The sequence below is a fragment of the Ranitomeya variabilis genome, chromosome 7, assembly GCF_051348905.1.
Source record: "Ranitomeya variabilis isolate aRanVar5 chromosome 7, aRanVar5.hap1, whole genome shotgun sequence".
Lineage (NCBI taxonomy): Eukaryota > Metazoa > Chordata > Amphibia > Anura > Dendrobatidae > Ranitomeya > Ranitomeya variabilis.
Genome location: NC_135238.1, coordinates 4,569,996 through 4,582,176, shown reverse-complemented (window position 1 = coordinate 4,582,176; position 12,181 = coordinate 4,569,996). Strand labels below are relative to the sequence as shown.

The window sequence follows — 12,181 nt, the reverse complement described above, 5'->3', positions numbered from 1 at the left end:
TATAACTACTATAATACTGCCCCTATGTACAAGATTATAACTACTATAATACTGCCCCTATATACAAGAATATAACTACTATAATACTGCTCCTATGTACAAGAATATAACTACTATAATACTGCTCCTATGTACAAGAATATAACTACTATAATACTGCTCCTATGTACAAGAATATAACTACTATAATACTGACCCTATGTACAAGAATATAACTACTATAATACCTAGAGATGACAATATGACTGATACCGCTGTATAATATACATTTTATTCTCACAGGTGTTGTACATTTTATACATATATTATGAGGACATGTAAACATGATATTGATAATATCCGGAATGATCGTTTCCTCTTGTGAATGCCCGTATTGCCATTTATGGTCCTTCCTACATTTCCTGTTTGTTCTGATTTCTGGATGATTCCTACAGAAGTTGCTGGAAGAGAAGAATAACTTTCAGATTGGATCAATTCCCAGCACAGCCAATGAGAGCGCAGCGTTTACTTTCCAATGAGAAGATTCCAGAGCTGAAATCTGATTGGTCACTGTGCCCTTTTCAGTAATTTCTTTAACCCATTGCCTTCTAAGGTTTCATATCTTTTTTTATTATTATCCCTTGTTGTTCGGAATCCCCTGATTCAGACAAGACCCCGCACCTTTATTTCTGTGAGTCTGGTGGATCCTTAGTCCTAGCAGATCTGGATGAAGACTCCTGTGGCAAGTGACTGCGCGATGACGAAGACCTGTGGAGAAGGAAACAGTGTTTGTACGGAGCAGACGGTCACCGATGGCCGGCGGTGGTGACCGGCACTGATGGATGGCACTTGTGACCGGCACTGATGGTCGGTACTGGTGGACGGTACTGGTGGCCGGTTCTAATGGACGGCATCGGTGGCCGGCACTGGTGGATGGCACCGATGGCACCGACGCACTCACCGTATTTATACTTGATTCTACCCAGTACAAGGAAAACAGTTCCACCATCATCAGTACCAGAACCGCAACGAGTCCCACCGTCCGGGCATCCTGCAAAAGAAAAGACCCTCATGGAGGATAGGCGTGATCCATAGGGGTGTCACCCATGGAAAAAAATCTCAGGAGATGAGATGAATTCGGAGAATTTCTTTATTCTGCAAATTGGTGGTATCTCAGTTTTCCTCCATGAACTGCTCGTTCATTATTGACCAGCGCCATTTCCATCCTCACAATTCAACTTACCTTCTTTTTGCCCCATGAATGGGGCGAGTTTCTCTGCCGCTTGATGGGATACGTAGATGGAAGCACAGAGTCACGCTGGGGGGCAAAATTACCAAGGGTAACGAAAAGAAAAGTAAATGTGTCCCCCAGTATAGACCCCGACATGTGGAGCTAGCCATGAGCAGCCCCCAATAATCATTCATACCTGACCTTATACTCAGTGGTGTCGTGTGGGGGTGACCCAGGTGCCAGAATCTAAGGGGGCACAACACTTCCCTCTGATTTATCTCCCATGCCTACCCTTATGTTAAATGATTGGCGCCTGCAAAAGTGGCTTCTTGTTGGAGTTGTGCAGTGAGTGTCCGTCCAGTGGAGCTCATGAAGATCTCAGTAGACGAGATTAGACTGCCATCGGCTGCTGCGCTCTGCTTAAGTAGCAACGAGAGATGAGCGAACCCGAAGTTTAAAGTTTGGTGTTTGTATCGGCCCGTCACCCGTTGCAATGTTCAGAATTCCGGGGCAAGTAGTCCATTGCGGGAAAGATTGAGAATTTTTCAGCTCTAAAGTTTGGGCCCTCATTGTTTTTAACGGGGTTCGGGTTCTGGTTAAAGTTTGGGTATTGTTCTGGAACCTGATATGAACTCTGAAATAAAGTTTTGGTGAAGTATCAGAACCGGAACGTCCAGGGGTCCGCTCATGCCCAGTAGCAAACAAAAGGACAAAGCTCAGTATAATGAAGGAGCTTTGGTTCTCAGCCGCTGCTTATGTAGAGTGCAGCGGCTGATAAACCCTTCTGGACTGCTGAATTCTGCAAAAGAAGCAACTCAACGACAGATGAGCAGCTAATGATGACAACAGTATGAATACTTTTCAGTCTTTTATGGATTTACACTTTTTCTAACCATTTTTAGGGTTAGGTTTATGGCTATGGATCGGTTTAGTGTTAGGCTTATGATTAGGATTAGGGTAGGGATAGGACCAGGGCAATAAAATTGTTACATTATGTATTTACAGTATATCTGTACGTATCATTATGTTGAAGTCTGGACCCATCATTCCTTTTAATTATCTTCATTACTCACATGATTGGAGGCATGAGTGGTGTAAAACACGAGAAATGATCCGCTCAGGTTTGTTGTTATTAGGAAAAACACCTGAAGACAAAAGAAGAGAAGATCAGTGACCCCAGTGATCAGGACAGGTTCCTCGTGAATTTCTGGGACCATGATGGCCACATTGAATGATTATATAAGGATTAATGCATCTGTGCTTATACACGTCCTCTAGATAATAACGGCCCTAAACACAACAAATGCCTCCAGTCATCCACTCAATTCCCCTGACTCACATCATAGATGAAACAGAAGAAGTACAACCAGGGAGCAACAACCAAGAAGATCAAGACCTGAGCACAAGAAACAAGCAGTGAGAAAATACTGAGGCCGTAGCGAGAGGTCACCATCAACTGTGCACCTGCTCCTGATCTATGAATATGTACTTACTAGATCGGCTACAAGTTCACTGGCCAACCCTGAGGGGAAAAAGAAAACAGTTTATTTCATCAAAAGATCTTCAAGAAATGATGATACTCCACCAAGCATCCATCCTTACCACCTCGAAGAAGTAAGAAACTCCACCAAGAATTCAACCTTACCTCCTCAAGAAAGTACTATATTCTGCCAAGCATCCATTCTTACTTCTTTAAAAAAGAAGTAACTCCACCAAGAATCCAGCCTTAGCTCCTCGAGAAAGTTAGAAACTCCACCAAGAATCCAGCCTTACCTCCTCAACGAAGTACCATACTCTACCAAGCATCCATTCTTAACACCTTGAAGAAGTAAGAAACTCCACCAAGCATCCAGCCTTACCTACTCGATGAAGTGCCAATCAGTACTCCTCCAAGCATCCAGCCTTACCTCCTTGCTGAATTTCCACACTTGACCCCAGTGCACATAGTCCATTCATTGTAGCTGATGCCGCCAATATCCCAATAATTACACATTATGGGTCAATGAGCAAAGAATACACAAAGAATCACCCAGTTGAAGGGATCCTACCATACTGGTACCACAGACGATATGAATATATAGATAGTCATCAATGGTTGTGTTTTGTAGAGTAGAAGATGGTGGAAATACCACCAGTCTACATTTATCATCCAACCTCATTAATACCATCCCAATCAACACCTTACATTGTCCAGTTTGTTAAGGACATGCACATTCATGGAGACAAGACATTCGATGATTTGCCATGTGTGGAGACGCTTCATTAAGAAGGGACAGAGTCAAGAGTTTGGCCATCCCCAGAAAATCCCAAACCATGAGCACAGATAAAAATCCGCTTTAATGTGTGTTTAATAAAGAGCGGACAGATTCACATGAGATGCATTATTATCTTGTCAGAGTAAGGACAACAATTCAATGGACAATCATGGGTGACTCTACAAGGATCTCGGGAAGAAGATTCCTATGATTAAAGAAGTGATCCCACCATTCTGGTCCTTCTTATCGATACTAATCTTAGAGATTCTGATACCGTGTACGGTGGTGGAGACTTGTCTATTTGTACATTCACTGGGGAATTCTCCACCTTCTTCTGGCATCTTATCTACATGGTTGACTACAGCTATGAATCCTTGGCTACAGTGAAGCAAATAAAGCAGGGGCATCTTGTAAAGAAATGCAGTGAACCCCAAAGGTTTACATGGTGAAGTTCATGGTTGGATCATGACCACAATGACATTCTACTGTTCCGCACAGCGGCCTGTTACACGATATGAATTCACTTCCGTGGCTGCCCTATCTCCCACCACCACCAACACCCTGTTCTCTCTAGACCAGGGGTCCCCAACCTGTAGCTCGTGAGCCACATGTGGCTCGCGGTCCCATGAATTGTGGCTCGTGGCTGTCTGTATGCTTGGTGCATTAACTCCAGTTGTAGCAAACAGTTATGAAGAGCACATCTGAAAATGGTGATTTTTGTGAGCAGCCCTGAACAAAAGAGCAGATCTGGATGCACATATATTGGTCTTAGGGGTTTTGAGATGATTTAAGTATGGTACGCTGGAGACAAGATGACACCACCTGTCAGAGGAGGTGTTTGAAGCTGGATGTGACAGTGTCTTGGGAGTGCTTTATAGGAGAATACTGAATGGGGGTATTGTAGGAACCCCTGTATCTTTGTATACTGCTTTAGGGTGATTGAATTTTGTGGAAAAGCTTTGGTTACCAACATTGTGAGGGGGGGTGGGAGCTGAATGTGGCTCGCGATCCTCTCTCAAGTCTGAATGTGGCTCGCGATCCTCTCTCAAGTCTGGATGTGGCTCGCGACCCTCTCTCAGAGCTGGATGTGGCTCTCAAGATCAGAAACGTTGGGGACCTCTGCTCTAGACCACCTAGACCTCACTTATACCTTTGGAGAATTTATCATATATTGGCTGAACTTTGTCTTTTATCAGCTGATTGTCCATTTTCTCCTTTGTGGTAAACAGATAGACGCCGCTGGTCAGCTGAGCAATGGACGGCTGGTTAGTCAAGATGTTCTGTGCTGCCCTGGGGCTGCTGTCATCCATGTCGTCAGCCACGACAATCACGTTACTCTTACCTATAAGGGCGATAGAGACAAATGAGATAAATTACAAATGGAGAAGAGGGGGAATATGAGGAACAGAGAAGACTCCACATTCCTGCTCGACCACAGCTGCCAAAGACATTGACAGAAAACAGTCGAAATGACACAGAAAGCAAATGTCCTGCCTCCAAGGATTGTCCAGCCCAGTGTGGCTAGATCTTGGATAAAATGGACCTAATATTACAGAGAATGTCTAATGTCAGGTTTAAGAGGCCATCCCTGGAAAGAAAAAGTTGTCGGATGTCTTACAAAAACAGCTCAGTGCCAGACAAGACCCTTGGAGCGGGGATGGGGGGGTGCTGTTTGGGGCAAAAAGTGGATATGTTTGTCGAATCCAAGAAACCCCTTCTATTAGAATGGTCATTGGTTGTGATGAGTCTGTCACAGATCTACTTTCTCCAATGAAATTAATCTTTAGCATCATAAATATCTTTCAGACAGGCCATTGGATCTTCAACTCTTCAGCTTTGACCGATAAGACTAAGGAATCATTGATGATCAAAGAGAATGAGTGTAATAATGGAGAATCAGAAGAAGCGTCCACCATTCTCTACTACAAGAGATGAGAAGAGTGGAGTCAACTATGAAGAATCCTGTGAAACTGGCATATACACCGTGTTCCAAGTTATTATGCAAATTGGATTTAAGTGTCATAAAGATCTAATTGTTTTGTTTTTCAGATAAACTCGTGGATGGTATTGTGTCTCAGGGCTCAATGGATCACTGAAATCAATCTTAAACACATGTGATCATTAGTTTTCCAGGTGATTCTAATTAAAGGAAAACTACTTAAAAATGATGTTCCACATTATTAAGCAGCCACAGGTTTCAAGTAACATGGGAAAGAAAAAGGATATCTCTGCTGATGAAAAGCGTTAAATAGTGTAATGCATTGGACAAGGTATGAAAACATTAGATATTTCACGAAAACTTAAGAGTGATCGTCTTACTGTGAAGAGATTTGTGGCTAAATCAGAAAGAGTTCATGCAGATAAAGGCATAATGAGGAAGGTTTCTGCCAGACGAGTTCATTGGATTGAGAGCAGCTGCTAAAAAGCCATTACAAACCAGCAAACAGATATTTGAAGCTGCTGGTGCCTCTGGAGTCCCTCGAACCTCAAGGTGTAGGATCCTTCAAAGGCTTGCAGTGGTGCATAAACCTACTATTCGGCCACCCCTAAACAGTGTTCACAAGCAGAAATGGTTGCAGTGGGCCCACATATACATGAAGACTAATTTCCAAACAGTCTTGTTTACTGATGAGTGTCGAGCAACCCTGGATGGTCCAGATGGATGGAGTAGTGGATGGTTGGTGGATGGCCACCATGTCCCAACAAGGCTGCGACATCAGCAAGGAGATGGAGGAGTCATGTTTTGGGCCGGAATCATGGGGAAACAGCTGGTGGGGCCCTTTAAGGTCCCTGAAGGTGTGAAAATGACCTCTGCAAAGTATATAGAGTTTCTGACTGACAACTTTCCTCCATGGTATAAAAAGCAGAAACGTGCCTTCAGGAGCAAAATCATCTTCATGCTGACAATGCCCCATCTCATGCTGCAAAGAATACCTCTGAGTCATTGGCTGATATGGGCATAAAAGGAGATAAACTCATGATGTGGCCACCATCTTCCCCTGACCTCAACCCTATAGAGAACCTTTGGAGGATCATCAAGCAAAAGATCTATGAGGGTGGGAGGCCGTTCACATCAAAACAGCAGCTCTGGGAGGGAAGAAATACAGAAACTCTCCAAAAACTCACAAGTTCAATGGATGCAAGAATTGTGAAGGTGACATCAAAGAAGTTACATGTAACTTGGCCTGTTAGGAGGTTCTGGAGGTAAATAGATTTTTGTTCAGTGAATGTGACCTCCTAATGCTGCAAATTCCACAAATGAGCATTTCCAGTTCTTTATATCAAATGTTTAGAAATTGTATTGTGCATAATAATTTGGAGCAGTGCATTGTGGGGTTTTATTCATTGTGGAGATTATACTGTTATCATTGGGAGGTTTCTTCAATAAAATTCGATGTATACTCTAACGGGTGATTACTTTTATTAGACTGACTGTCATTTGCACCAACCATTTAGGAAAATCCGAGAAAAATGTCATTTGCATAATAATTTGGAACATGGTGTAATAGGAGAAAAGTGCATGGGGGCAAGTTTTTCCATGGTACTGCTCTAGTACAATATGTGGAAAAAAATGTCAGCCTTCCAGAGTAGATAGTCCATCTACACTTGCCTTAAAGGACCAGACACAGCCCAGTATTCACCTGTTGTTCTAACAGTGAAGTTCTAGGAGAAACCAGTAACCAATTAATTGTGTGTGAATCCTGTAAGTGATGCCCACAGGAGATGACCAGTGTCGAAGCCTTATGGAAATACCAAGTGAAGTCTAATGGGGATGTTCATTAGACATGCAAAGTGCAGATATCCATAGAAGAAGCCAAGAGAAGATGCACAAGGGACATGCTCAGTGAAGATGCCCAGTGGAGATGCCAAGAGGAGATGCCCAGTGGAGATGCCCAGTGGAGATGCCCAGTGGAGATGCCCAGTGGAGATATCCAGTGGAGATGCCAAGAGAAGATGCCCAGTGGAGATACCCAGTGGAGATGCCCAGTGGAGATGCCCAGTGGAGATGCCCATGCCACCTTAACAAAGCTCTACATTTAGTTGGAAATGTGGATAACCAGAAGAGAAGGCCTGGTTGGCTGCTGTGATTGGCATCGCACTTGTATTCCTCTTACCGAGCACCTTTGACATGAAGCTCAGCTCTTCATCGTACAGAGAGTCCGTAACGTCGGAGATGTTGACACGTCCTCGCGTCTTTGAGTGATACAATATGGCAAACGTGCACTGCGGCACCTGCTGGTTGAACTGATGAGCATTGGAGTTTGTGATACCGAAAGGTACTACTCTCCCCACTCTGCTCAGCATGGAGGCCAGCCAGGAGTACTCTTCCTGCGAATTCCGGGAGAATATCCCAATTACCGCTCTGCTCCGAAGGCCGGGAACAGGATCCTGGAATGAAATGAGAAAACTCAAGATGAAGCAATGTGATCTGGAGAAATAGTGAAAAAGAAACATAGATGGGGGCGGGAGTACAGAAAACATCCAGGGAGATGGCTGATCAGAAACAGAGTAAAGTCAATGTGGTGACCACAAAGTCAGCACCATCCAAGTTGAGGTTTGTTACTGGCCATGGTCTCAAGATGTTGACTTCAGTTATGGGTCCCACCAGTTCCACTTCCGGCCTGTGCTTCCTCTAGTGACTATAGGCTTAGCATTGTAAGTGTAATATGTTTTATGCATAGAGTGTGATAAGTATCGTTAGTACAATATTCATAGTATGTGACAGGAATTCTCTATAGTGTAAATAGTACATAGTTAAGGTTTAGGACTAGCCCATAGTGGGAGGGACAAGCCCCAGTGAAAAGGGGACTGTATCCTGGTAGGGTTTAGATAGGGAAGTACAGTAATGAAGGTCAAATTCAAGTGCAGTGGGCTGCTCGCGGTAGCAAGGACTTATAGTTCGAGGCAGTGGGAGGCCTTACTGGAATCCCTGCAGATATTCCTGCAAAGTCCGGATCCCTAACCCTTATCCTCTGGCACATAGGCGATGATGGACGTGGAACCGCGTAAAAGGAAGGTAATGGATCCTGGATACACTGTGGAACTGGACGGGAAATCCCTGGGGCCGACAGATATCGAAAACGTAGGGACAGTCCAGGAGGGACGGACCATAATGCTGAGAACGTACTGTACTAATAGAACAAGTAGCAATAAGTGTTGTAACCAACACCGCGTGCTACAATCTGGTGAACTAGAACTGTTCAGCAAACTTTTGTTTTGTTTGTTTATGTGAACTGCGTGTTCCCTGAGTTGTGTGCGGCAGCCCATGAAGATGGAGGCCTGGAAATGGCAGAGGCCTGTGGCCTACAAGTGAGTCTGATGCACCTCACACCTGACAGCACATGGAGACTGGGACATGAGGTTCCTGTAAAGTGCCAGGAGCTCATGGAGCAGTAGCTTGTCCGCAGCTACCGCCCTCCGGTACTTTACACTGAGACGGACGCTGATGTCTGCCAGTCGGGGCACCTTTCCAGCGCTACATCTAATGATGGTTTTTTGAGCTTGATGATCCCTCCAGAGAAGATTCAGTGGCTTTAGATTGGACTTTTTTGCTTATATATTTTGGGGTCAGCAATGCTGCTGCATGATGTGAGGTTGAGGCGCCTGCACTTACTAGATCGTGGTCAGCGGTCAGTTAGGGAATCCCAAAAATGGACAACCAGTGGTGGGTTTGGCTGTCTATCTCATGAGTATGGCCACTTGTTCACAGTGTGTCTGCCACAGTCCTCGGTCTCCTTCACTGTCAGACGCCTGACCTTCTCACTGTCACACTGGTCTAACCCCCTCACCGCCACAGTCATCGGTCTACTCATAATCACAATCATTGGTCCTCCTAACAGTTGGCCTTTTTGCTCCCCCTAGCCAACACAGTCATGGGTCCCCCTCACTGTCACCGTCATTTGCCCTCTTATTGTCACACTCATCGGTCCCCTCACAGTCAGTCAATAGCTCCCCTTGCCTTCACAGTCATCGGTCACCCTCACCACCACAGTTGTTGATCCCCTCAATGTCACACTGATCCACCCTCCTTAATGTTATACCTGTCCATGTTTTTCACGGTCACACACGTCCAACCTTCTCACTGTCACACTGGTCTAACCCCTCACTGCCACAGTCGTCATTCTACTCATAGTCACAATCATTGGTTTTCCTAACCGTTGAACTTAGCGATCCCCCTAACCAACACAGTCCTGGGTTCCCCTAACAGACAGTCATGGGTCCCTTTATCCATCAGTCATTGGCCCCCTTATGGTCACACTCATCGCTCCCCTGTCAGTCTATAGCCCCCTTACCTTCACAGTCATCGGTCAACCTCACCGCCACAGTTGTTGACACCCTCAACATCACACTCATCCACCCTCCTCAACGATCCACCTGTCCATGATTCTCACCGTCACACTTGTCCGACCTCCTCACTGTCACATTCATCAGCTCATAGCTCACCTCATGCTTGTCATCTCCCTGGCCACAAAGATGTAATTTACAGAGACAAATCCCGGTGAAGGTGGATGGAGGAACGAGGACGACCTTCAGGAGCAAACATGAGAGAGTAGGCCATTATTACAGAGCCGGAGATTATATGTAACACGGCTTGGTCAGATCTGTGTCTCATACTCACCACGGAGAACAGAGAAGTGTGAAGACTGAACTGTAGGAGAAACATCTGAGCGATCATCACACCCAACACCGAAGTCACCTGCACGATCCATGACGTCTGCAACCGAGAAATGAGGAAGATATCAGCCCTGGAGTAACGCAGCAACACCGGGCCACACATGGCGGGGGTGGAGTCTCAGCAGTAAGTTCCCTCAGCAGAGTCACATCCTCCTCCTGCGTTATGCACCAGGAGACTCTGGATGAGCAGAGCTCCAAATGCTGTGACCAGTCACTCACCGCCCTGATCAGGATCCAGCACGAGAGCACAGAACCTTTCACTATGACTGTGATGATGACGAACATCTAGAAGGAAATAATCAATAATCAACATCTGCAGGAAAACCCAGAGATCAGACGAGGACCCCCTAAATTATCAGTCACCCTGTAGTGTGCTCAGTAGTGTCAGACATGGGGCCAGGAGCATCCTCTGCTCCTCAGGGGCGGGTCTGAATGAGAGTGCACAATGATGTCATCATTACCCGAAACTCCAAAAGTAATACTTACCGAAAATAACAAAGAGGTGTCATAGCTGGAGAACGATGTCCACAGGGGAACGAGCGCCACACAGAAGATCTGAGAGATCAACATAGGAAGATAGTGCTGATAATAAGGATTCTAATAATACTACAAATAATAGCAAAACAGAAACACATGAGCCATGCACACAGTGAACAAGCCTAAAGGGACATTGTTCGCACTACCGAAAGAATGGAAACACACAAGATAATAATAATAATAATAATAATAATAAAATAATAGTAATTATAGAAATACTACTGCTGCCATTACTACCACCACTACTAATATATAAATGCTACTACCACTAATACTAATACTAGAAATACTGATAATACTACCACTAATAATATATAAACGACCCCCACTATGATACCCTTACTCCTGGTGTTATCAGAGCCATCACTCATCATAATAGAAATGTGACAAATCCTATCATCACCCATATTAATAATAACGTCGGACACTTACAAACGTCAGGGGGACGGGTCCGAATTTCACTGCAAAAGAGAATGAGAGCAATGATTTCAGGTGCAGTGCGGCCGCCCTCATCCCTCCTCATTACCCCCCAGCCCCCCAGGACTCGTCAGCTTCTCCGCTGCTCGGATCTCCACTATTACCTCTCCCGATCTGATCTGCAAGAGCGTCCATGCTGCTGTGCGGAGCTACAGCGAGGGATCTGGAAGACGAGCAAACAACATGACTGCATCAGAAGACCCAATGTAAGAGCAGAATAGTGAGTGCAGCTCTGGAGGTGACTGGAGGATAAGACAATGTAACAGCAGAATAGTGAGTGCAGCTCTGGAGGTGACTGGAGGATAAGACACAATGTAACAGCAGAATAGTGAGTGCAGCTCTGGAGGTGACTGGAGGATAAGACCCAATGTAAGAGCAGAATAGTGAGTGCAGCTCTGGAGGTGACTGGAGGATAAGACACAATGTAACAGCAGAATAGTGAGTGCAGCTCTGGAGGATTAGAAATGTAACAAAAGCTACAGTATGTTGCTTGTACTCTGCTGTCCCTGCGGTGGCTGACAGAGGTGGCTGACAGAGGTGGCTGAGGTGTGACGAGGCCTTTGTAACTTCTCTCCTCTTCCTGCAGCAGGAAATAGGAGGAGACGGAGCTCAGCAGCTGCAGAACATCCGAATTGTTACATTGATACAACGTTTACAAATATTTGTAACTAATGTATCATCCACATCCGGAGGGGTGTAGTCTGGACAGCAGGACCCCCAGCGGGGGCTGAGGGGCATCCGATGCCTTCACCTCATGGGATGGGGCAGTCACAATATGGCACAGTCCTCAGAGATCATACACAGAGGAGGGCGGGAAGTCAGGACGTCTGCCTCTGCTCTCTGTCCCTGTCTCTCTGTTCTCCCTCTGTTCTCCCTCTGCGCCATTCTTTCTCTGTGTTCTTCTCTCTCTGTTCTGTCCCTGCTCTCTGTCCCTGCTCTCTGTTCTCCCTCTGCGCCATTCTTTCTCTGTGTTCTTCTCTCTCTGTTCTGTCCCTGCTCTCTGTCCCTGCTCTCTGTTCTCCCTCTG

At 45.4% G+C, this 12,181-nt stretch overlaps 1 protein-coding gene across 1 annotated transcript; it reads right to left on the bottom strand.

Annotated features, from left to right (window-relative positions):
• Positions 1-250: 250 nt before the first annotated feature.
• On the bottom strand, positions 251-11,748 carry LOC143785049 (uncharacterized). The gene is made up of 16 exons (XM_077273708.1): positions 11,651-11,748; positions 11,259-11,317; positions 11,110-11,138; positions 10,627-10,695; positions 10,360-10,425; positions 10,085-10,180; positions 9,910-9,993; positions 7,581-7,854; positions 4,616-4,807; positions 2,704-2,732; positions 2,550-2,606; positions 2,284-2,355; positions 1,223-1,297; positions 941-1,030; positions 661-747; positions 251-440 (listed from the first exon to the last, which is right to left on the bottom strand). The coding sequence occupies exons 2-15, from the start codon at positions 11,287-11,289 to the stop codon at positions 694-696; spliced, it is 1,218 nt and encodes a 405-aa protein (XP_077129823.1). The 5' UTR covers positions 11,290-11,317; positions 11,651-11,748; the 3' UTR covers positions 251-440; positions 661-693.
• Positions 11,749-12,181: the final 433 nt, after the last annotated feature.

What these genes read in the sequence shown, in the direction of transcription:
- LOC143785049 (XM_077273708.1), bottom strand. Translation starts at nt 11,289, where the DNA reads ATGGACGCTCTTGCAGATCAGATCGGGAGAG. An exon ending in ACACTTCTCTGTTCTCCGTG is followed by an intron (nt 9,994 to 10,084) that starts GTGAGTATGAGA and finishes TTGCTCCTGAAG; the next exon opens with GTCGTCCTCGTTCCTCCATC. An exon ending in ATTCATGGGGCAAAAAGAAG is followed by an intron (nt 1,031 to 1,222) that starts GTAAGTTGAATT and finishes TTTCTTTTGCAG; the next exon opens with GATGCCCGGACGGTGGGACT.